The following is a 26,649-nucleotide window of genomic DNA, read 5'->3' on the forward strand; positions in this document are numbered from 1 at the left end:
CCAAATGATTCCAGGTCCCTGTACCCACAGAGCATCATTAACAAGAACAAGATATTCCACACAGTCAAGAACCTGAAGAGACATCGTAGAAAGCCCAAAGTTACACGCCATCTGGGAAGAAGTGTGTTATGGGAGGCCAGCAGTAACCCACACATCACAACTAAGACTATTCTACAAAATCTGAGCAACACCAGAACACAGATTTCAAGAAGATACAGCAGCAAACACTATCCAAGGGGGCTTTTCATGGACAGTGACCACTCCTCCAACACAGGCACACACAAGCTCATCTAGTTTCTGTAGCTCTGACAGAGCTACAATTTTGGTTGCCAGTGTTATGGTCAGATGGGAACTCTTCAGCCACAGAGATGTGGCTTTTGTTTGGTGAAAGAAATGTGAAGCATTCACCCAGAAAACACAGTCTCACTGGTCAAACACTAAGGCGGGATGGACCCAGATGAACCTTTTAAAAGCTGAAGGAATCATTAAAATCATTCATCCAGCATTCTTGGGCAGCATGGACCATCTAACCAGATTACAGTCCAAAAACATATGGCCTAATTAGTAAAGGAACAATTTGCAGACAACAATCTAAATATTTTGGAGTGGCCAAGCCAGCGCACCGGCCTGAGCCCGGTTAGAATTTCTGGAGAGAACTAAAGACCAAGATCATGGCAAAGAAACCCTCAAACTTTGAGGACCTGGAGAAGTTCACCAAAATCATTGTGGAGACGTGTAGAAATATATTCAACTGCATAAAGTACTTGGAGGCTGCAGCTACAAATAAAGGCTACAGAGAAAGAGTATGAATAATTCTGGAGATGAGATTTTTTGGGAAATCAGAAGTTTTCAGAAGTTTGCAGATGACACGGCCATCATGGGGTGTATCTGGGATGATCAGGAAGAGGAGTACAGAAGTCTGGTGAGGAACTTTGTCGCATGGAGTCACACAAACCACCTGCAACTCAACACCTCAAAGACTAAGGAACTGGTTGTGGACTTCGGGAGGTCCAGAGCAGGTCCACTGCCGGTTCAGATAGAGGGGGAGGAGGTGGAGGTGGTCAACAAGTACAAGTACCTCGGGCTGTGGGTGGACAACAAACTGGACTGGTCATGCAACACAGAGCACCTGTATAAAAAAGCCCAAAGCCGACTGTACTTCCTCAGGAGGCTGAGGTCTTTTAACATCTGCAGGAAGCTCCTGAGGATGTTTTACCAGTCGGTGGTTGCTGGAGTACTTTTCTATGCTGTGGTGTGCTGGGGGAGCAGCACAGCAAAGAAGGACTCATGCAGGCTGGAGAAACTGATCAGGAGGGCTAGCTCTGTGGTCGGCATGAAGCTGGACACTCTGGTGACAGTGGCAGAGAAAAGGACATTAAAGAAACTGATGGACATTATGGACAATGCCAGGCATCCTCTGCACACGGCCATAAACAATCAGAAGAGTCTGTTCAGTGACAGGTTGCTTCTCCCAAAGACAAGAACCAACAGACTTAAAAACTCCTTTGTCCCACACGCCATCAGACTGTTTAACTCCTCTCTGGAGGGGAGAGGGAGGGGAAACAGGAGGACAAAGGAGGGAACAACTAAGCTGTAGTGCCTCTTCACCTCACTGTACAATACCTTGTGCAATACTTTTGTAAATAGTCAACAGTGCAATAGACTCAATACTTGAAATGTGCAATTCACTTGTATTTTTATTTTTTATTCCTATTTATTCTATTTATCCCCTTTGTATATTTTATTTATATTTGTCTCTGTATTTATATATGTGTGTGTGTGTGTGTGTGTGTGTGTGTGTGTGTGTGTGTGTGTGTATATATATATATATATAACAGTTCTGTAACTGTAACTTTGGTCGTTGCTGTGCTTTTTTTGGAAGTCGAATTTCCCAGAGGAACCCACCCGAGGGATTAATAAAGTTCTATCTTATCTTATCTTATCTTAAATATAATCATACAAATAGTTAAAAATATCGAACATCGATTTGAATGTTCTTCTCATAGCCTTATGTCACCTTTTTTATAAAATGGTGAAAGAATAAATTTGATGTGTCAATAATATATCTTAAAACCCAAAAGTCCGACACGAGTATGAAGAATTTTAGGCAAAATTACATTTAGATATGTTTTCCTAATGCTCGTCTCTGAGTTGCGCTCTCTAGACAAAGCTGCCTTGTCTTATTTTTCCCCCACTCCTGCCATTGTTTAGGGATGTGATGTAATAAGGCAGGCATCCCATTTTTACTTGCAGCGCCTCAGATTACCTGTGTCAGCAGGTCCTGGGGTTTCCCTCCCAGAGCGTGCGGGAGCTCCCGGCACCGTGTCGACAAGTTAAGGATGGCCGTGGCCGCCATGTGGGCCGCCTCCATGTCGTGGGTGTAGTCAAAGCTACTCTTACTGCAGGTGCTGCTGGCGCTGCTTCCACCTCCACCGCCTCCCCCTCCTCCTCCACCTCCTCCTCCTCCACAGCTCAGGCTGCTGCTGCTGCTGGGAGCGTAGCTGCTGGTCGTACTGCTGGCCGGGCTGGACGTCTTACAGTAGCGCTTAGCTGCAGGGGTGCACACAAGTATGGCTGATTTGTTAGGCTGATGCTGGCTTTTGGCCAAGCTGTTCAGCAGATGGGTTTTTTGCACGGGGTTTAAAATTGCAGAGAGATCCTCTAGCTTTTAAGAATATGCAATAAAAAAGACAGACTGGTGAGGAGAAAGAGCGAGAGAAACAGATTGAAATTTAAGGCTTTCTAGGATTAAGTGGGGAAACAATGAATTGACCAGAACAAGAATCCACTCCAAACTAAAATTCAAACAAGCTCAGTGCCTGAGATTGTTGAAGTTGTTCAACTTTTTTGGTCACTTTGCCAAAATCAGAGCTCGTAAATCAAGATAACATATCTTAAGACTGTTCCTGCCTCAGAACTGAATTGAAAATGCTTTGGACTGGATGTCTACATCTGATTTTTATTTGGAACAAATTCTAAGAACTGCAGCATTTCCTTCTTTGTGAGTAACATTTGCTAAAAAAAAGAAAGAATACAATGCCCAGCTGTCCCAGAAAATAACTGACCTTTTTTTTTAAAAAGTAACTACTTACAATATTTGTATCTTCAGTATGTAAAAATGGACCCACAGGAACAATAAGCAAAGTATTTAGAGGCCATTTTTGGTCTGTTTAAAGGATTTGCTGCCAGATAGAAAACATATATGAACACCAGCCTTATGCGCTAAGTAGGGAGACATAGAGTCATTCAACATAAGACAGAGAAACAGATGTTTGGGCAAAGCCAGAGAAAGACGCTGCGTGGTGGTGAATCCGGCCTCGGCAGGCCGGAACGATGCTGATGGAGGGAAGAATGGTGGAAAGGAGGGAGGCAGGGAGGGAGTCGTGACAGAGGGGAGCTCAGACACCTCGTCTAAAAATCTCCCTCCTGCCTGCTTCTCACTAATGGCTCCCAGCCAAAGAAACAGGGCTCGCCTCCATTATCTCTCCTGTTTCACAATCCCTCCATCTGTACCTCCTCCCTCCCTCCATCCCTCCATCCTCTGCTCAGAGGAGGCAGGCTCTTAGCTTGGCATTTCCATAACTCTGCTCCAGCAATGTGGAGAGGCCGAAAACATCAGTGTTTTTAGCTCTATAACAAAGAGAAGACAAGCAGCACAGAGCATGTGTCGTTGTGCACGTTATAATGCTTTTAACATCGGATACAAAATGTTCTCCTCAGAACAGGAAAATGAATAGTAATCCCTAAGAGTGGGATCTGGAAGGATTCTTTTTCCTTTCAAACAAACAAAAAAAGGAATCACAATAAGCCTGACCATGGTTTTTACGGTGATTTTGAATTTACCTATAATAAATTTTTTAGACACATGGATCCATCATTAACTCAAATAAATATCTCCAATATTCTTCAAAAGGTAAGAAGAATGTCAGACTCCGTACAAACAAAAGACGCAAATCACCAATCAAAATATACGATAAATTGTTGTCACATGATCTAAATGTGGGACCGATGATTTGCAATTGTGTATGTTCATTCTTCTCACCGTCGAATCCCTTCGGGGAGGTGTCTCGTCCGTGGTGGTGGGACTTGGTCGTCAGACCTCTCTTTCCGTAGCTGCCGTGTTGGGCATCATAGCCGCCATAGTCATAGCTGGTCTTGGAGTATTTCTCCAGCTCCTTCGCCAAGTTGGATCGTGGCGTGCTGGTGGGAACATTGTTTTTGTAGCCATACTCAGGAATCTCCAGCTGCTTCACAAAACACATTGGTCTGAAAGGCAGCCAGAGGGTAAATAAGGCTGGGATCGAACTTCACTGCACCATTTAGCATCCCTACTTCGGATTAAAAAGTGGATTTTTTTTTATATTTGTTTTGTTTTTTCAAAGAACTAATAACAGTCTGTGTTATTTACCTTTACGCCAAAAAATTGGCTGCACCATTCAGCATCCCTAAAAAACTTCGAATGGTAATTAGTGGAAGAAGATGGTGAGTTTCTGTTTTGTGGAAGAATATTTAAGCCCAGCTTTTTATTTAGTTGCTAGCTGACATCCTTTCAGCTTTCAGTACATTCTGTTTAAAAAAGGCAACATATATTCCCAGATTGCCTTACAACTCAGAAATATACCAGGAAATTGTTAAACCATTTTGCATCATCAAATAGAAAACAATGAAGGTTTTCTTTGTTATGGAATATTTTGCAAGTCTCAAGCTTAAAGACACTATTAAGCTTGCCCCGATCATTTAAGGTGGTGCGAGATGCTCTCCATCAAAATAAGTGCAAACTTTTAGTAATAAAATTTTTTGTTTGTGTTTGCTAATTATTCACAGGATAGTTTTTGATTCCGGAATTCCCACCATATCTGAACTAGTCACACATGTGGTTGAATGTACAGTACTAGTGACCTGCACCTAGATATAATGAGGATTACTAGTTGTTCTGCATCCCCAGTTCCTTATGTTTGATATGATCTGGAGCTGTATGTGTGGGAATTTCATTGCACCATTCAACATCCCAGATATAAAAAACCCCAAAGAAAAAAAATGCTTCCATAACATACCATATTCAGAGTTCAGTGAGCAATTCGGCATCCCTTGCTAAGCTATCAGAATTCAAAATATGCTGCTTTACTGTACTGAAGTGGGCGGTACCTGAGGACACGGTCTGACGCCTGATTGGTCTTACTGCCGCTGTCAGTTGAGTGAGTCTTCTCGTGGACCTTCGCCATCTTCTCTGCAGCAGCGATGGGACAGCCGGACAGACTGAAGGATTAGGGAGGGGGAGACAGCACACGGCCTGGTTACACACTGTACCAACACACGCACACACACATGCAGCATCTGGCTCTCAATGAAGAGCGGTTCAGCTGTCAGTACCAGCAGTTCAAAATGAATTATGGATTTAAAAATGGCCTACTTTGTGTTGACTTTATGACTTGCTTTCCAGAAGACAAACTGGTTTATCAGTTGACTTTCTGTGTGACTTTTTTCTAAACAGGTATTGCTTAAATTTACAGACAGACATGTTTGTGACTCCTGCTTCTGTACATCAGCGGTCCCCAACCCCCGGGCCTCGGACCGGTACCGGTCCGTGAGTCGTTTGGTACCGGGCCGCGAGAGTTGAGGCTCAGGTGTGAAATGTATAGTTTTCAGGGTTTTTATCGGTTTTCAGAGTTATTTTGTTATCGTTTTTATCATTTACTCGGTTTTCCTTGGTCTTTTCACGTGTGTTATGAATAAATTTTCTTTTTTTCGGTACTGGTACTAGTTTTATTTTTGTTGTATTTATCCGCAACACCTTAAAGGCCGGTCCATGAAAATATTGTCGGGCATAAACCGGTCCGTGCCGCAAAAAAGGTTGGGGACCGCTGCTGTACATCACTCAAACTGCAAAATTCTAGGCTGAAAATGAAGCCAGTGCAAAACTGGCATTCAGCTAATGTCCACCTGAGGCTGGCTCAAAAAGTTAGTCACTAGTCCACTCCCACATCAATGTACAACTTCAGCCATGAAAGCAGAATGTTTACAGCTTCATATAAGAACAGGCCTCTTGCCTGTGGTTGTGCTGTTGGTACCTTTTAAATAAGCTGTAGTTTGGAAATGGCAAGAAAATAAATTGTCCTGTTTTATTGGGCTGTTATTTAGCACTAGCTATGACCGGGTATCTTTGTCTATGCATTCTTTGATGTCCTCGCTCCAAAAACATCAACATAGTGATGCCCAAAACAATAATGTGAGGCTAGTAAAAGTGGAGACTAGAAACTAAGTGAGGGTATGTAAATGACCAGGTGACAGCATTCTTGTATCTCTTTACTGTCCTCCCATTTCACATATTTACAAAACTGACTAAACAACTAATCATCAAAGATGATTAGCTGACAGAACAGCAGCACAGATTTGGCATATTTTTCCTTCACACATCACCGGCAAAACCTCTAACCTTGAACCATTTTAATGGAGATAGACAGAATATCAAAAATACAGAAAAAACATTCATAAAAGTTATGAATTGATTTGCATGCAAAGCTCCAAACCGAGCGTAACTGATGATCTTTCTTTTATCAACCAATTCAGACTCCCTCACAGCCTTAATGACATGTTCCAAAACGGGCCTTTGTCTTTATTTCGTTGGTCACTCTATCTCATCCTCTTTAAAGTTTAAGATAAGATAACCTTTATTAGTCCCACACGTGGGAAATTTGTTTTGTTACAGTGTTTGTATCTGGATCTACTCCCATGACTCTTTATACAGCAACTGAATACTTGGTTGAATAAGTGACTAAATTAATAGTTCTTAGCAGATGCCTCTTTACTAACAACACACACACACACACACACGGAGTATTCTCCAGTTATTTGGGAGAGTTTGGTTATCTATCCCACAAGACACTTCCACTTAACAAAACTGTCACTTCCCACCAACTCCCAGTGATAAGTGTTAAAAGGTAACACCTTCTCCGTTTTTAATCATTAAATTTGTTTTTCTTCCGTAACCAAGTGCAACCTCACAGGAAGCAGAAACACAAATCTAATCCTGCTCATCGGCCGCTGCAGTGATTGACTGATTGTGTGATAGATTAGATCACATTCATTAAGCAGCTGCTTTTGGTCTTCTGGGGAAAATAATTAAATGTCATCAACAATGATAAGTGAATTTCTTTAAAAACAAATTAAAATTGGAATAAACAGAAGAAAATTTTTGATGTCGGACGGAAAATTCCATCCTGTGTACTTCTGAGATGTACCAGTCATTAAAATGTGTGACTTGCTGACCCTCATGTGGCGCAAACAGGGGTAAAGGAGAAGCTGATTGGTTGGGGATGTGGCTTCTCCCTCCTGCCACTTTGGGCTTTTCCTAATTGCTTCATACCCACAGAGGCTATGAAACATCATTAGTACACACACACACACACACACACACTCGTTTTAAAGCATGGCAGGGCTACTGTGTGAGTAGTGTGTGACAGATCAGCACGGCAGTGCCTGCTACTGCTGCTGCTATGAAGGCGTTTCCATGGTGACTGCCAGACATGAAAGCTGGTGGCTAACAGTAGCTAAGCTAGCTAGCTAGTGCTTTGTTTCCTTTCCCAGTGGAGCTGTGCTACATAACACACCCTGCAGCCATGTCTGAGTGTGTATGTGTGTGTGTGAGTGTATTCTGTCTGCCAGCACACGTGTGCTGCTGTCTGTGAGCTCATTTGTAAGTGTCTGACTGTGTGTGTGTGTGTGTGTGTGTGTGTGTGTGTGTGTGTGTGTGTCAGGCTGTGTGCAAATGAAACAGCGTGTCATCTAAAGCTCTACGTATGTGTGAGCAAATCACTTTACATAATTCAAAAGTATGTATCTGTGTGTGTGTGTGTGCGTGTGTGCGTGTGTGCATATATGTGCTGCCTGCACTTCATGCTCTGCTCTGCCTGTTAAACAGCTGAACTGCTGATGTGATGCAGGTTCTCCTTCTCCAGTCCCTTCTCCACAATTCCACCTAAACGGGAATACATTACAACATTTTGCATGCTGTTGAAAGAAAATGTGACTTTTTTTGTGCCAGAGTTGAGTTAAAACCAAAACTGATTTTGCAAACTGTTCTTGTTTAGAGGAAAACTCACACAGTGGCAGGTAAAACACAGAAACACTATTTATGATTTCACATTCTACGATGATTTTGAGCACTTATTTATATTTCTGCAGTTTTAAGGACAAAGCAATACCCAACCAGAAGCATCCAGAAATGAGAACTGAAACCACCACGTCAAAAAGCTGCAGTTCCCCTAATGGCCACTTGAGGTTGCCCCCCAAAATTATTTCAATCCCCACAACCTCCCATGTTAAAATGTCCATGTTTACAGCCAGCTACAAAAACTGGGTTTGTTCTTTCTAGCAGTTTTCTCCCTTTAAATCAACTCTACAAAGTTCGAATCTTTTAATGTTTTTTTACACTTAAAGTTTTGTCTTATTCTGGTTGTTTCTGCTCTGAGCGACAGGTAAGGACTCGCTCAACTGGACCTCATGATGATGGTTGTGCTATTAGTGCTTTCTGAAGCATTTATAACACATGACAAACAATATAACCCACTAACAATTAAATAATAAGAAACACTTCAAAAAGTTTGTGAGAGACTTTCTTTAATTTTAATAGTCTGCAACTGAAGATATCTGTGTCTCCACCTTTGGATGCACCTGATCAAGTCTGGAGTAATACTGAAAACTCCTGGTCAACAATATCATCATCATCATCATCATCATCATAACAGTAACCAAATGTAATCAAATGTAAATTCTGCTTTACTACAGTGGGGCAAAAAAGTATTTAGTCAGCCACCGATTGTGCAAGTTCCCCCACTTAAAATGAAGACAGAGGTCAGTAATTTGCACCAGAGGTACACTTCAACTGTGAGAGACAAAATGTGAAAAAAAAATCCATGAATTCACATGGTAGGATTTGTAAAGAATTTATTCGTAAATTAGGGTGGAAAATAAGTATTTGGTCACCTCAAACAAGGAAAATCTCTGGCTCTCACAGACCTGTAACGTCTTCTGTAAGAAGCTTTTCTGTCCCCCACTCGTTACCTGTATGAATGGCACCTGTTTGAACTCATCATCTGTATAAAAGACACCTGTCCACAGCCTCAAACAGTCAGACTCCAAACTCCGCCATGGCCAAGACCAAAGAGCTTTCGAAGGACACCAGGAAAAGTATTGTAGACCTGCACCAGACTGGGAAGAGTGAATCTACAATAGGCAAGCAGCTTGGTGTGAAAAAATCAACTGTGGGAGCAATCATCAGAAAATGGAAGACATACAAGACCACTGATAATCTCCCTCGATCTGGGGCTCCACGCAAGATCTCATCCCGTGGGGTCAAAATGATCATGAGAACGGTGAGCAAAGATCCCAGAACCACACGGGGGGACCTGGTGAATGACCTGCAGAGAGCTGGGACCAAAGTAACAAAGGTCACCATCAGTAACACACTACAACGGCAGGGAATCAAATCCCGCAGTGCCAGACGTGTTCCGCTGCTGAAGCCAGTGCATGTCCAGGCCCGTCTGAAGTTTGCCAGAGAGCACATGGATGATACAGCAGAGGATTGGGAGAATGTCATGTGGTCAGATGAAACCAAAGTAGAACTTTTTGGTATAAACTCAACTCGTCGTGTTTGGAGGAAGAAGAATACTGAGTTGCATCCCAAGAACACCATACCTACTGTGAAGCATGGGGGTGGAAACATCATGCTATGGGGCTGTTTTTCTGCCAAGAGGACAGGACGACTGATCTGTGTTAAGGACAGAATGAATGGGGCCATGTATCGTGAGATTTTGAGCCAAAACCTCCTTCCATCAGTGAGAACTTTGAAGATGAAACGAGGCTGGGTCTTCCAACATGACAATGATCCAAAACACACCGCCCGGGCAACAAAGGAGTGGCTCTGTAAGAAGCATTTGAAAGTCCTGGAGTGGCCTAGCCAGTCTCCAGACCTCAACCCCATAGAAAATCTGTGGCGGGAGTTGAAAGTCCGTGTTGCTCGGCGACAGCCCCAAAACATCACTGCTCTCGAGAAGATCTGCATGGAGGAATGGGCCAAAATACCAGCTACTGTGTGTGCAAACCTGGTAAAGACCTATAGTAAACGTTTGACCTCTGTTATTGCCAACAAAGGTTATGTTACAAAGTATTGAGTTGTATTTTTGTTATTGACCAAATACTTATTTTCCACCCTGATTTACGAATAAATTCTTTACAAATCCTACCATGTGGATTCATGGATTTTTTTTTTTCACATTCTGTCTCTCACAGTTGAAGTGTACCTCTGGTGCACATTACTGACCTCTGTCATCATTTTAAGTGGGGGAACTTGCACAATCGGTGGCTGACTAAATACTTTTTTGCCCCACTGTAAATTCCCTGCATTATATTAAAATAAATAAAAAAATATTAAATTCTATATTCAGGTTTCTAAAATGGGTGAAAAAACCCTAAGCCAGGAATTTGTTATACTTATAAATACAATTTATTATAGCCCTTTGCTTTCTGACTGTAGCATCAAGACCAAGAATGTGCTCATTTCGTTATTTTGATTTGTAATTCATTCATTTTTATGTGTTTCATTTACTTTTTTCTACATTTTGGGCATACATGTTGCAAACAGAGTTAATAATCCGTTTAGGAGGTGTAATTCTGGACTGTACTGTACTAAAGTACTTATGTACTTTCTTCCATTCTTTATAAATAAAGTTGTTAATATTAAAGTCTAGAAGAAGAATTATAAGGACTCTGAGGACCAAGCTAGCAAATAACAAAGTCTCAGTTCAATTTTATTTATATAGCACCAAACAGTCAACAACAGCAATCCAACAGCTTGAAAGAGTCAGTAAAGCCCCAGATTAGCACTTTATAAACAAGTGGGTGATGTCACAGGAGCTCTGTCCTTCTTTTATATACAGTCTACAAGTGAAATTGAGCAGCAGTTTTTAATGCTGGACTTTTAACACATTTTTATTTTTCAAAACCTGAAATACTTATTTATAACTTGAGTTTCACTTGCACTCAGGCATTTAGGACTTTGATACTTCCATCCATCTGTTAGCTACATCTTCTTACCCTGTAGTGTGTTGTGTGGGTGGTGGAGCCAAACTCAGCTTATACTAGGAGAGGGGTGGGGTGACCCAGTCAATCAGAGAGCTATTTTTAATAACCACACAGACAACCAATCAGACTCACATTCACGCCTAGGGGTGATTTAGAGTTACCAGTCATCATAACTTCCAAGTTTTTGGACTATGTGAACCACACAGAGGGAACACTGAAGTTTACTTACATAGATTATGTTATCTATACTTTTTTCCTTCATACTGAGAAGTAAAGTTGCACATACTTGTGTTTTTATTCATTTACATACTTACTTTTTATAAGCAACGAACACTTCTGCAGAGGCAATTTAGTGTTGTGACTATTATTTAACTTATGCTGTGGTTAGACTTTGATTCTTAGTTTCCAGTATTTCTGTTAGGGTTTAGCTAACAGCAGGGGTCCATGACCAAACCCCCTGTAGCGATTAATGATGCCCAGTCTGTGGACTTGTTCAGAAATGCTGGTCAAATGCTGATAAAACCAATGTTTCTATAAGTGTGTGGTGTATGGGGCACAGAAATGTAATGTAAAAATTTATGTTTTTAACTTTCCACAGAATTAAGGCCATTCATATCATACCATTAACTATAAGTTACCAGTTCCTACTTAAATCCCTGTTTCTTCGTAAATGCTTCTTACATATTGCACACTAACAAATGATAATAATAAACAAAAATAAAAATGAGTAATACTTCATGTTATGAGTTTGCAGAATCCTTTCAGCCAAAGCAAACATATCAGAGTTTATGGAGTACAGGACCTAAGCATCAGCAAGTAGTTTGACTGGAGATGTGCTCCTGAAACCACACACACACTGACGATATCTGTACGATGGAGGTGTGGATCAGCTGATAGCGGCCCGGCGAAAGGCCACTCACTCACCTGCGATGCGAGTTCCTGTTGCTATTGACATGACCCCGTCCAGAGCAGCCAGGAGTAGGGCACTTTAAAACATTTTCATACATGGCAAGGACTTTGACAGAGAGGAAAAGGTGAGAAAGACAGCCAGGGTTAGGAGCAGACAGGAGAGTTAACGGGTGTTCAGCTCGACGGTTAGGCATGCACAGATTACAGCTGCACGACTGATGTGACAGTGGGCAAGAATTTCACAAAACGGGCATGAACGCTAAGACAAAGTGCGTCAACAGCAGGAAGTCGCCAGTTCTCCTCTTTGTTTCCCTTGTAGCCACCTCAGATTCAGCTGTGCTTCATGTTTTGCATCGGTTTAAGAAACATGCCTCCTCATGGGGCTTATTTTGTCACAAAAATCATTAAAGATTAAGGTAAATGTGCTGTGTTTTTTGCCTTTTTCCCCACGAACTTTCCTCTAAACTGCTCTCCGTTTGTAGTTATGATTGCCCCAAGTATTCCCTTCCTACTGAGGAAACACAGCTCTCATTTGCCTTTTGATCACTGCGGTCATGTCATGAAATTTCATGAGATGAGACTGTACTGGATGCAGTAGTTAGTCATGCACTGTTAAGGATAGCTGATGACTCCGCAGGAGGAAGAGGAATGTGTCTGGTAATAAATGAAGGTTTAAAATTCTGTTTCAGATCGTTTCTTTCAAATATGTATAATCTTCATATACAGTTTAAGTTTCTAGATATTGAAAAGCCCAGCAAGCTTTTACCTGTATGTCTGAATATCTTTCTGTATTGTCCATGCAGGTATTTCTTTTTGTCATTTTTACCTTGTTGCATACAGAAGATAAGCTATATGTAAAAAAGGATGTGAAGTCTCATTTGGAAGGCTGAATGTTTTTGCTGCCAATACATTTTTCTTTTTGTTTTATATACCAGACTGACTTACAACTCGAAAAATAGGCAGGATGATAAAGCGGGGCATGGTTTACAGAAGGGCTCACTTGTGATTGACAGATCAAATACGGTCCTCTCCCACCATGCCTGGTCTCAAAACAACACGATGCTAAAAGCCAAAATGTTCAGCGCAAGACTTCTGAACAGGCCTCGTTCACAGAGGACAAGAGACTGCTTGGCAACCACCTGGCAACCACCGTTCGCTAGGGACAAATGAGTATTCTGATTGGCTCAGTCGCTGTCAGTGGTTCCTGCTAGTCACTGTGAAATTGACTGCTGAGACCCAGTCATGCAGGCCTCGAAAATGTGTATTCCCCTATGACGAGTGGCTGGTCAAGATAGCTGGATGTTGCTGGGTGAATATTATTATTATATATTATTCATTTTTCTTTCCTTAGAGGTATATAGTGCCATACTGAAAACCTCCTTCTGATTGCTAATTTATCTGCAAGCCTTCCCCAACTAATCGCTAAATGTTGGGAAATTGTAAAAAACAAAACAAAAAAAAAAAACCAAACAAACTGTGATTAAAACTGGAAACAGAGAAAATTCACCTTCAGAGTAAAAGTTGCACATTGTGAAATGTGTTGATTTCAGCAGTAAGACATGAAATGGTCTTTGTCTCCAGTTTGCATCACACATTTTTGAGTTTCAGTTTCAGTTTTGAGTGTTTGCAGACTTGCCATCTTTCATTCAAACTGTGGGTGAATGTGGTACTCTGCAAATAGCCAAAGCAAGAAGGTTTTTGGTGCAGCACCTTCTTTGCATCCTTTTCACTTTGCTACAGCCAGCAAACTCCAGCATCCACTTCCCAAAAAGCTTTGGGAATATCTTTTTTTTCCTCCTAGTGACCGTTAGGTACTAGAGGGTCACTGACCGGTCTCTGGGCATGCATGACTGACGACTAACAAACTGCTGATGTCTTATCGATCTTTTGTACAGTCTATGTGTTCAATTGTTCCACCAGGGTGAATGAAGCCTCATCTAAACTAATGTAATGTTTTACCTGTGAGTTCAGTGAGCATGCTTCAAGCAGGCTTAGATGGTTGGAAGTAATTTCATGTAGGTCTTTTTTTGAGGTTTTTTAGTCAGCAGGTTGATCAAACTGATTCTTCATGCTGTTCACGTTACAACAGCGACACAGAAATCAAAACAAGACTTCAGGCAGACGCGATGAGGAGAATGAAAAGAAAGTAAAGCAGTTCACAAAATTGAACCAAAAAAAGAAAAATAATACTATTTCTGGTGCCACAGTAAACATGAGTATGAACAGAAGCAGCTTTGTGTCCACAACAGCACTACAGTATGTTTGCTTTAGATAATTAAGATACTTTAGTAGAGACTTCCTAACAGACAGAAGTGAAATTACATTAATATATATATATATATATATATATATATATATATATATATATATATATATATATAAATAAACATTTAAAGCGCAGTTGGTTTTGAAACTCAAAACCCTTGATAAAGTTTGGCAGCAATCAAGGTCTACCTTCTCAGTTGATCAAACATGTGTTAAACAAGCTCATTCGCGCATGATGATTAGACAAGACGTTCACAAGTTCTCGTGATCATAACAAAGTTAAAACCAGATTATCTAGCACGTCCAACACGACAGAACACAAATGCAGACTCATGCAGGACAGATGCATGATGGTGAACAGCCAACACTGCCAGCACTGTCCGACTTTAACTGTGATACAATCCATCTAACAAGTCATTTGAAGTCAGCATTTATTCCTTAAATCTCCTCAAATTGGAAGTACAACTTAACAAAAACAGTTCTGACCAGTAAATTATTTCCATTTGGTCCCAAAGACAAATTTTGGGGGTAGATGTCTGATGTGAAATGTTTTTTGTGCTCTCAGTCTTATATAACTCTCAGAGGCAGAAATGATCTGACTGCATGAGTAAAACCTCAAAGTGCGCAGCTAAATAAACACGATTCAGCTCACTCGTTAATGTAACACAACAGAAAAAAGAGGTTTGTGACACTGAAGTGCAGCTCCCTTTATCGCCAACTTTGTAGTCATTTCAAGCATCAAACAAACTAGAACTCATTATCCATGTTGTATTACAAATATGTGGCAGTGAATAGCAGACGCAAGTTATTATGGGATAACCGTTGGTCACTGTTGACGCCTCAGTAGTTCATTTTAGACTAGAAAAATATTGTAACTACATCTTAACACAGAAGGATGACAAATTACAGATTTATGTAGTGCTTACATGTGGTTATTTATACATTTATACACATTAATTTAGAAATACTACAGAATATTTATTCATTAATAACTGTGTTTATTATTCTGGAGAACCCTTTTCTGCAGATAGCTTGTGTTTAGTGAATCTTATTGTCTACGGTTACCGGAGTTGCTGACCTCTCCTGTCATCATGTGTGTAGTTCATCCTCTTATGAGCCAAAGTGTGACTAATATCATCAGATTAATTACTTGGGACTCCATTGTATGTTAAGACACCTCTCTGGAAAACGGTGAGATGTCTTTGTGAAGTTGAAAAGAAGTCCAACTGCCTTAAAGTCCAGGTTTAAGACCACTGTGGCCTGGATGATGAGCATCTACACAGACATTTGAGGTTATGACGATATTTCAGTGCTTCTGATGTAGCCAAGAATGTTTTGATCAGATTTCAGGATTTTAAGGAAAACCTTCTTTTTATAGAGCAGAGCATTAAAAACGTACTGCATAAAAGTACCTTTTATTATTCAGGCCACGGTTTGGAGATTCAGCAAACGTGTCCTTGTCATCTGATGTTTTACTCAACCAATAAGGTGATTCCTGCCTCCAGAGCGCTTTGAGAAATGTCTGCACATATAAAACTGCCACCCCCACCAAAAGACTGAAATACCGCTCTGGGTGAAATGACTTGTCAGAGTGCTACTGAGTTTGTGTTGTCAATGCAGCACAACATGCAAACAGAGGGACCTACTCTCAGGTGGGACACGATCTTTGTGGGGACACCCAGAAAGGCTGCGGTGATGCGGGTACAGCCCCGTCACATGACCGGTTCCGTCACAGCCTGGAGTCGGACACTTGCTCTCCTTCTTCTCTCCCCTGGAAGAGTCTGTGAAGACAAGGGGCAGCGAAAATTAGACGGAGGTGGAGTTGAGTCAACAGGTAATCGGCGTCCAAGTGTCGGAGCAGTTTTTGGCCATGAAAGGACTGAACACGGACCGTATATGGCTCATGGATTTGGCCAGTAGCCTGGTTCTTAAAAACCACCCACAACTCAGATTTGTTTAGCAAGGCAAACACTGTAGGTGTGATATTGGATCCACTGATGGCTGCTTCATTTGGTTCAAGAAACAATTGATCAATCAGAGCTTATCATGCCGAATTAAGCATCATCCTCCTACATAGATAACTCATTACCTCAGCTAGCAAGCACGGATGAGATTCACTTGGGTGTGCATGCTGCAAATCACTGACAAGTCGGGACAAACAGAACAAAATAGGCCCCCTCCCAACAAGAAACCATCAGGCTGAATAGGTGAAGCTGTCCTTGCACAGATGCAGACATCATAATAAAAGCCTTCCTTTGGACTAATAACAGCTTCTTATGGGTTAACAAAGACTCTCTCTGTGCTAATGAAACAGTCTGAAGCCCATCTGAGTCTGTAGTGAGGACGATAACCGCACAGTGCCGACTCCCTACCAGTGGTAGTGGGGTTGTATATGAGTGGATTTGGAGAAATAGGCCGCAGATAGCGTCCCACAGATGAGATTTGCTCTTCTAACGGGCCGTGCAGATTGCCATTACTCATGCCTGACAAGCTGGCCGTCTGATGTTCCCACACCGGCCTATTTTAACAACATAAGCTGCTGTCAGTGGAAAACCATGCATCTGCAAAATAAAAAAAACCCCAAATTGTGTATAGCCCTGAATGCAGAAAATGAGTGCCCATTACCTCGTCTGCAGCCATGTACAACATTTCTGAAATAACACAGCCGGATTTTAACCAAGCCCAGAGGTCAGAAAACTCATTCAGTCCAGCAGTGTCCGTAAAAATGCTCAAATCAGGGAGGAAAAGACATTAAAGTTACTTTTATGTATTATTTTTTTCCTGCTGCAGCACTAATAGCCCCTGGCTGCTGCTGTACTGAGGGTTTCAATAAGTCAGACAGACAAGATAAACTCCCTCTCTGCTGACCCGGGGTCAACATTTTTGAGTTAAATATGGCTATGGTTAAATATGATGTGAAAAGGTGATGGGAAACTGGCAGAATTTAAAGAGAAGCATGATTATTTGACAACTTTGTGAATATAGTAATAGGTTAGAAGAAGCAGGAATGCAAGCAATATCTATTTCTCAGACAGGAGCTACAAAGTGCTTACACACATACACGGCATATAAGCTTACTGTAGGACAAAGAGCAAAACAGCAATTTTACAAAAGTAAAAGAGGAAACATGGAAGTAAAACCACTACATAATGAATCCTGTTCATTACCATCACATTTAACCTTTACTGCTGAATTAAAGGCACATTTCTTTTAGGAAGTTTATTTTGATCAGATGCAGCGTGATCGTGTCGAGCTACAGAGGGCTGACTGAACTAAATTCGTTTCTCAGTGTCCAGGCTTTTGTGGTAAAAATAGTCCTGGCATGAAAAACCAGATGCAGGACCGTGTGAATGAAGAAAAGACTCCTCGTGGACATGAAGGAACGTTTCCAATTTAAACATGTTACGCAACATCTTACACTGGAAGTCGAAACAGCAATGACGCCTAAAAGATCCTTAAGTTGGCTCCAAACTACTTAACAAACCTGACACATGGAACATGGAAAATCGACATATGCTACAGTATAATTTTCCAAGTTTGCAGAGTGTAGATCGATAATAACACAGACAGGGTCAGTGTGTGGGTTTTTCCTTGCCTACCTTTAGGGTAGTACGCCCTCTTCAACCCATCCTGCTGCATCCTGGACCTGCGCTCCTCTGCAGCGCTACTCAGCCTTGGGCTGTGCTCGCCGTGGCCGCGATGATGATGGTGGTGGTGATCCCGACGGGGCAACGCGTGCTCCGAGGCCATCCGGTCCCTCATGACCTTTGCCCTCTCCGATTCCAGTGCGATGGCCTTCTCCAGCAGCGACAGGTTTCCCTTGGCCATGTCGAAGGTCTCGTCCGAGCGGTCGGAGGCCACAGATGTGGTGTCCTCGTCGCCCTCCTGGCTGCAGCTGGTCGGGTAGCCTCGGGACGCCGGGCTCAGCTGCTCCTCCAGCTTCATTAAGTTCACCATGTCGGAGTAGCTGCGCTCCAGAGACCGGGGCTCGTCTTGTGCACCCTGCTGGCAGCTGTCATACCTGAATGTTTGAAGTCAAGATGCGAATATGTGGAAAGGTTATCAAAAGGATGTTTTATATTTCCTAACTTATTCAACTAAATGAACTTGAATGAAGGGTCACAATTTTGCCAGTTCAGCTGTATTCTACAAAAAGGTTTATTACAGTTTTGATTTATTAAAAAAACTTTCTGAAATAATTTAGGAACTGTTGTTGTTGGAGCTACCTTGAAGTTTAAGAAGCAAGGCTACCTATACAATGTATGCTCAACAGTCAAAGTAAAAAATGTTATCAAATATTAAAAAGGATAAAGTTATGTTTTAAAAGTAGATCCTGCAACCTTACAAATGAAACCTGTAATTGAATGTTTAATAATTATAAAAATGTAATACTTAATAGGTTTGTGAAAGTACATTTTCACATTTAAAAAGGACTAATATAAAGATAAATCAAAGGTCTTCTGACCGTGCCCACAAAAAACTGATTAAGATGTCTGACCTCCCCTTCAAGGCTGTCTCTTTGTGCACCTCTGGACCATGCAGAGCATTATATTCAGAATGAGCACCTGCAGATGCACGTTTCATACTTCACTGTCTGACTTCTGTATCACCTTGAGTTTTATTTTGCAGATCATCATTATAAATGAGAGCCGGTGTGAGGCTATAGCTCAGAATGCAAACAGCGATTTTCATTTTTCAGTATAGCATAGTCTGAAATTTTGGAGGAGTAGTGCTTTAGTTTGCTTTATCCTACACACCCAAAACCCAAGCTACCCACAAGCTCCCTGTGGTTTGTCCTTTGCATCATAATGGAATTAAACTTAAAAGTTCGCATTTAGAGTCAGTGGAGGACAAGCAGCATGACAGCTGCAAGGGCAAAGAATTAAAGGAATACAGGAAGAGATCCAGAAATGCACAGGAGGACAGCCTTCAAGGGGGAGACAGGCCAAACTGAAAACAAAACATTTTTTCCATTGCACTGTTTATGCAAATCCTCACACTTCATGCATTACTGATAGTAAATGGTTAATAAACTGGTTCTTTTATGGCGTTTTTCTACTGTGAGCACTCAGAGCACTTTATGCAACTTGCCTCATTCACCCAGTGATGGAAGCACTTTTATCTATGCTTTCTTTGCTAGTGATATCTCTGTCCCGCCATTCATGAACAGAAACACGCATCAGAAGGACTACAAGTTTTAGTTTGCCGTTGGCTATGGAAGAAAAGAAGAGTGCCCTCTACCCTTTCCATGCGTGCATGCTTGCATAAGAACTACTGCGTTACTGCTGTATTAAGTACCATCAGTACCATCTATGTAGTTTTGAAAAGCTACCTACTATGTTTTTCCTCGTTTACTTGTAGATGCTCATGTTAAACATGACCAAAGGTTTCAATAATGAGGTCAACATATTTCAAAGGCAGACAGAGGTAATGCGCATATTATTTTAATCTTAAAATCATATCTGTGAACTCTTAAGAGATTATCTACCTGTTCAGGTGGTGCACCCCCTGGTGGTCTGCTGGATTTTGGAGTTGGTGGTGGAGAACGTGGTGGACAGGACGATCAGACGGCTGAGTCTCACTCAGCTTCCGGGCCAGATCAAAGCACTGATTCCTCAGACACTCTAGGCTACTGAGACACACCTCCTCCTCGCTCTCCTCAGTCTGACCCCTGACTCCCATGCCGGGCCGCCCGTTTGTATGGCTGCCGTCGTTCACCATGGTGTCTTCGGGGTAGCCGTCTTCAGGCAGCATGGCGCCGTGACCCTGCGCCAGAAGCTTCAGGGAGTCCACCGTCTCCCTGACCACGTCGCTGTCCAAGTCCACGCTCAGCTCACCCTTCCTCTCGCCCTGCTCGCTGCCGTCGTCCTCTTCGTCATCGTCGTCTTCCCCGGCGCTGTTGGAGGAGTTGCTGTTCATCTCGGACTCGGTCATGGCCTGGTAGGCAGCATCCTCGGCGATCTTGCCAAGGTTGAGAAGTGACTTGGCAACCAGCTCGTCGTAGTTCTCGTACTCCTCTCCGGTCCCGTTACCGGCGCTGATGGTACAGCTGTTGTTGTTGTTGTCGTCCTTCTGAATTGGAATGAGCTTTGATTGTCCACCGGGTTTGTAGTGGTTCTCTGCAATCAGGAAAGCAAGAAACAAATCCCTTTGTCTTGATACTGTTCAGGAATCTCACAATGCAGCCAAGAAACGTTTCCCGCAATAACCCACGCTATACGCAACATAAACAGCAGGTAATTTGTGAAAAATGTGAGGGAAAGTGATTTGTTTTGCAGGTAACACAACTATCAGTCCATTTATAGAATCAAAATCCTGCAGATGAAGTGGAAATGAAACCCTTATCCTCTAATCATGTCAGCAGTGCTGATGAACTCTTTTTTTCCCCCTGTTATATTCTCGCCTGTATTATCTTCATCCCTCCCAATTATGATCCACTGTTTACTCACAAAAAACATACAACCCAGAGCGGTGCGCGGCAGTGTCGCTCTCTCCGATAAGCCTCGCTGTTGATTTTGGGGACAGAGGCGGCGAATGAGAGCAGAGAAATTGAAAAGGGAGGCGTGTGAGGTGCTCCGATTCAGGAGCCATAAATATCCTCAGGAGGAGAAACCGAGGCAGAGCACATGTGACACGTCCGCCGAGACGAGGAGGCAAACGAGGAGGGGAGGGAGGGAGTTAATAACTCAGCAGAGCTCCTCTCCCATTTATTCGTGAGGCACTGTCAGAAGCGATTGAGGACACGGGGGGTGTTTGGGGGGAGAGAAGGAAGCGAGGTGGGAGGGAGAGCGCAGAGCATCTGGTCTACCAAACCCTCCTCAGCAGCACTCATCACTAGTCCTCTCCTTCTGCAAACCGCATGCAAAAGTGGACATCAGCGCGACACAGAACAAGACCTGAATATCTGCGACATTGCTGCGTTTATCCATCTGTTAATTCGACAGCTTTTTGGCATCTTTACGTGTTGTAGGTTGGAAAAGTTCCACGAATCTGCACAAACACGGTGGCCCCGTCACGGATCGAGCTGCAGTGCTCGCAGAATATCTGGCACACAACACTGAAGGCATGTCCCGGCCAGAAGCACCGGTTTCATGAAAAGTGCAACAACAACAAATGTTTACAGCATTTGTTTAGCAAGCCCATGTGTTCTTTCTGTTGCTTTGTTCTAAGCTTAGTTATAATGTTGAGCCTGTCTTTTCCTTCCATGTGCTCTCTGGGTTTTTCTACCTTTTTTTTTAACTTACTTCCTGTTTTATTTTAAAGGTTCTCCTTCTTTGCCTTCTCCTTTGTTCCTTCTCCTATAATCATTATAATCTTGACTTCACCTGTGTCTTACTGTCTTTCACTCCCCTGTATGTGTCTTTAGTCTGCAGCTTGTCAGTCTTTGTCTACTCGACATCTGAATCAGTTCTTGCAGTTTTTGATTAATACAAAAAGTTGCTCTTCCCCTAACTGCAAATTTTTATTCTTTTGTCTTTTAATTTCTTTTATCTGCATTGTCTCGTTTTGCTTGTTTTACACCAAGGCCTTTTGTATGCTATGTAAAGCAATTTGAATTTCCCTGTTGTTGAAATGTGCTATACTGATAAACCATGCATCAGCAGTGGTTCAATTATTCACTACAGTACTTTTTCATTTAACCACCTGCCACTTCACCTTGATTTTCAGTTCACTTTATGAATTTAACTGCTAGCATGACACTGTTGTACATTCCTTTTTTAAAAATGACTCAAGTGTTGATTATTCTCCAACCCTATTTCCAAAGGTGTAAGGACGAAGTGTTAAAATAAAGAGAGAAAGTCGTGATTTGAAAATCATTTAAGTCCTATATTTAATTGAAAAGAGCACAAGGACAACCCATCAGCTGTTGAATGTGAAAAAGTTCACAGCGTTTTTACAAATATAAACTCATTTTGTCATTTTGAAACAGGCAATGTGTTTTATAGAGGTTGGAACAAAGGACTGGAAAAGCTGTGTAATACTAAAAGGATTTTAGTATTACACAGGATTTTTGAGTTTGGGATTTTGAATTCTTTTTGTGTTTTTATGATCAGTTTGGTTCTTGACTTTCATGTATTTTTGAATTTTTATTTGTATTTGAGTTTAACTATTCCTCAAGGTTTGATTTCTCTCTTTTACTAGTCTCGACAGTTTCCTAGGTGTTATTTATAATTTGTGGATTTTGTACGTTTTCTGTGTGTTAGGTGTTTGTGTTAGTTATAGACTTTCTCCTTGAGTATTCTTCTCTCCTCCTCTGTGTCTTCCCACTTCTCTGATTACCCTTAGAGTCTATATAGACATGTCTACACTCTGTTGGTTGTCTGTTTGTTCCGTGATCTAGTCTTTGTCCACATTTGCTATTCATGGATTTAAGCCTGTGGACTTTTGTGGACTTTTGCATTCAACCTAAAAAAATTCACTTTTAGTTATTTTAACTGTGTCCTGTATTGTGTCCTGTACTATTACCTGAAATTTTAACAAATTCTCTAGAATTTTGGAAATTTTATCACATAATGTACTCAAGGCTTTTAAAAGATTCAGAGGATCAAAAATCACTGTGTGGCAATGCTGTAGTTTTTGAATGGCCGCGACCTTCAGACCATTTGGCAGTTAGGCAGTCTCGACCCGTCACTAAATGGAAACATTTGGCAGATTGTGAAATGAAAAACACAACAATGAAGGCCTCAAACTGATGAACAGCTGAAGTCATACATTAGGCTACGTGGCTGCTGAAACAATAAACTCTTCTTCCTGATTGGAGCTCCAGATCCTGAAAAGCAACTCGTTTAATCTGCATGAACCAAAGCAAAACTATGACGTGGCTCGTGTCCTTCATCTTTTTCTCATCCAAGCAACTAAAGTAACAAACCGCACACTCACCCTGTTGACGACGCTGCTCTTCCTCTTCCTCTTCTTCCTCGTCTTCCTCTCCCTCATCATCTTGCTCCTCCTCGTCATAGCCGTCTTCCTCCTCTTCCTCATCCATCCCGTCTTCCTCTTCCTCCACCTGCTCACCCTCCATTGCTGTATCTGTTCTCTCCACCTCTATCTCCTCTTCTTCCTCTTCCTCCTCCTCTTCTTCTCCCTGCTCCTCGTTGTCCTCCGAGAACTCGTCTTCCACCTCGCCATCTTCTTCTTCTTCATCTCCTTCCCTCTCCCCTTCATCCTCCTCCTCGTCCTCTTCAACTACCTCCCCTTGCTCCTTCCCCTCCTGCCCCACCTCCATGGCTTCGTTCCCATAGCTGCCATAGCTGCCAGCATCCTCCTCCAACTCACCCGGGCAGGAGGTGAGGAAGGGCCTCCTCTTGGCAGCCGGTTCCAGCGGTTGTTTTTCCAGAGCCTTCCTCTTCTTGGCCAGCGGGCAGCCGTAGATGCTGAGATGGGACAGAGGGCACACACATGATCAGTAACCATCTTTGCTCTCCTATTTACTCTTTGATCGTTTGCCCTTTTGCTGCAAACTGCAACAGATTCAGAGGATAAATAAGTTTAAAAACAGCCAAATCTGACAAACACATTTGATCCTGCTGAGCCAGAACACATACCGGCATTTAGGGCTGCTCGATTATGGCAAAAATGATAATCACGATTATTTTCACTGAAATTGAGATCACGATTATTTGACGATATTTATTTAACCCTTTAAGACCTGCTATAGAACCAAGTCCACCAGAGCTTATATTATTTTTTTTACATGCTGTAGTGCCATTTGTGGGAGCATTTCAAGTTGCTATTCAACTGTTATAGCCCATATTTTAATAATATGTATGCATTAAGTCCATAGTAATTACATAAATTGCAAAAAAGTGCAATAAACTACAAAAAAAATTGAAAATCGCTTTTGTTTTGTTTACATATATTTCTACTTGGAGAAATTTAAGAGGTTTATCCCTCAAAACTTTAAATACAATAAAGTTGCAAAAAATAGTTTACAACAACAGGAAATTTATTTTGAGTGTCTTCATAGTTTTATTTTGGAGATACAGCAATTTTTATATACTGCAGGAAAAACAAAAAACAATCCTATGATGCAAATTTGCAAAGAAAACAGCATGTGCATCATTTCACTGTGGGAAGTGTTACGAACAGCTGATAGGAACGGCAAAGCGTGTTTCTGGAATATTATGTTTTTGTTCCTGCAAGCGCTTTTTATGCAATTTTTGCAAAGCTATATGTGGAACGAAACCGTGACCGAGGACAAGCTGATGGCATCAGATGTAAGTACAACTCCTCCTCCGGTTTATTTTTTTAAACTCTCTTTTCAACCAACGGCAGTCACTCTCCAAATAACTTCTGCTTAGCTTTCCGAGCTTCCCTCGGGTCCTCTTAATCAGCGGTCTCCAACCTTTTTTGCGCCACGGACCGGTTTATGCCCGACAATATTTTCTCGGACCGGCCTTTAAGGTGTCGCGGATAAATGAGGGAGGGGCTAATAATCGGCTCAGTCATTTTTAATGATCGTTGAAAGCCCAGATCGTAATCGTGATTAAAATTCGATTAATTGAGCAGCCCTACCGGCACTTAGCCATAATCAGCTCAGTTTGGCCAGAGAGAGCGCTCGTATTTGGCCTCTCATACCAATGAAGCAGGTAAACTTCCAAATTTACCATGAAATATGAATCCAGAAGAGTAATACCGATCATACTGTAAATGAAGGGGACGGGGTGCAGGAGGCAGGTGTGTTATTTATAATTAATACCACCTGATTTCCTCTTAGAGAAATTTAAGAGTAATTCTTAACATTCTTGTTTGTGCCTCTTGCCTTTTTGTCAGAAGCGTTTGTTTTACAAGTATGACCTCTGTCTGACTTAAACCTTGTGTGGTGTTCGTATTTTTGTTACTCAGCCAGTGTTCATGGGTCTGGTGGACCCGCTAGAGTTTTGGCTTTCCAAATTAACACTATCAAACAATTTTATGTTAAATTACTCAACAGATGTTTACTTCATCCCAATTACAAGACATATGAACAGCAAACATGGTTAATTTTTTCCCTTTACCTTTGTTAGATCACATTTATGAATTAATGTGCTTCTCGTTTTTCTTTTATATAAAATGTTATAAATAAATCAGTTATAATCAAGTGGAGTGAGTGGAAAGACACAACACATTTACACGTGAAAAAATAATTAATTGTTTAATTTTTCTTTTGAAAAAAACTGAACACGGGTCTCACAGACCCGAACACCATACAAGGGTTAAAGACAGTTTAACTGTGCACATAAGATGTTTACAAGTATAACAGGCAAAACCCAACTATATTTATGTGCTTCCTCAAAATCAAAAGCTTTTGACCATATTAATTATTGTAAATTATTGACTAAGTTACAAGAGCACGGGCTCATATCTGGAAAGGATGTTAAATATTACTGGTATCCTTATCAAACTCTGTAAGTCCAGGGTGGCAGGAGTAAAAAGCAGGGTTTGAAAAGGTGGGACCTTGTTCTGTTCAGTTGGTATGATGAACTTTCTAAAACATTAAAGAAGCAGAACACTGAATGTATGAATGCAGAGAGCATTATTAATCATATGATGCATGCTGATCATTTGTCTCCTTATAGTGGCAGCTGCAGCAGCTGCTCAAGTTGTGGATGTCGACGTGTGATACTGAGTTCAAATCTAAGCGTCCCGTAATATTGATCGCTTTGACCACATTGTTCCCTCATTCTGTTTCAATATCAAGTTTTAAATGTGGTAACTAAAGTCAGATATTAAAGTCACATGATCAGGAATGTTCTGTTATATATGTGTAGCATATAGCTTGATGCACAAGCTTCAAAGATGGGCAAGTGCAACTCAGATACCTGTGATGAGTAATGTTCCTACCTTTCACACTGTGCTGAGAAACTTTAGGTATAAATTTATGTCTCAATTAATTCCTTTTTATAATGTGCTTCTAAACAAAACAGAAACATTCCTCTAGCATCTCAAAAAAACAGGAACCACTGCTTACTTGTGCTGTTGTTACTGATGATTGCTGTTTTGTCTTTTGGATTGAAATTGATTATACGTAGGGCTGGGCTATATCATACCGTTCACAGTAATACCGGTGTAATTTTGGGCAACGATAGGAAAATGAAATATCACGATAGAATATGGGTAAAACGCGCATGTGCAGTGCCTTTGTTTACATACACACATGGCGGCGATGCAGAATGAGAAGGGCGTAAGCGGATCGTTGATTGAAACGGATGAACCAGAATTGGTTTGTAAAAAAGCTGCAACTTCAGGGGTGTGGAACTGGTTTGGCTTTCGTCCGTCAGATACACAACAAAGCACTATTTTTGGTAGAGCATGCTAGCGGGCCGTCGTTATTACCGTGTTGTTTGGAAAATACGGCACACTTAAAAATCAATCCTTTGATTCTTCTGAAAATCGACAGTGCCCCTTATAATCCGT

The 26,649-nt window shown here is 41.5% G+C and overlaps 1 protein-coding gene across 1 annotated transcript in view; it reads right to left on the reverse strand.

The window, feature by feature from the left end:
• myt1la (myelin transcription factor 1-like, a) overlaps positions 1 to 26,649 on the reverse strand; it is a 104,776-nt gene that overhangs the window by 23,669 nt on the left and 54,458 nt on the right. The window contains exons 7-14 of the mRNA XM_082506170.1: positions 23,134 to 23,627; positions 19,742 to 20,372; positions 17,853 to 18,274; positions 15,900 to 16,034; positions 12,004 to 12,094; positions 5,146 to 5,256; positions 4,043 to 4,266; positions 2,267 to 2,550 (exon numbers count right to left, since the gene is read on the reverse strand). Coding sequence (XP_082362296.1) covers positions 2,267 to 2,550; positions 4,043 to 4,266; positions 5,146 to 5,256; positions 12,004 to 12,094; positions 15,900 to 16,034; positions 17,853 to 18,274; positions 19,742 to 20,372; positions 23,134 to 23,627 — 2,392 coding nt within the window. The remainder of the gene's footprint in view (positions 1 to 2,266; positions 2,551 to 4,042; positions 4,267 to 5,145; positions 5,257 to 12,003; positions 12,095 to 15,899; positions 16,035 to 17,852; positions 18,275 to 19,741; positions 20,373 to 23,133; positions 23,628 to 26,649) is intronic.

Source organism: Aulonocara stuartgranti (assembly GCF_965226115.1).
Source record: "Aulonocara stuartgranti genome assembly, chromosome: 15".
Classification (NCBI taxonomy): domain Eukaryota; kingdom Metazoa; phylum Chordata; class Actinopteri; order Cichliformes; family Cichlidae; genus Aulonocara; species Aulonocara stuartgranti.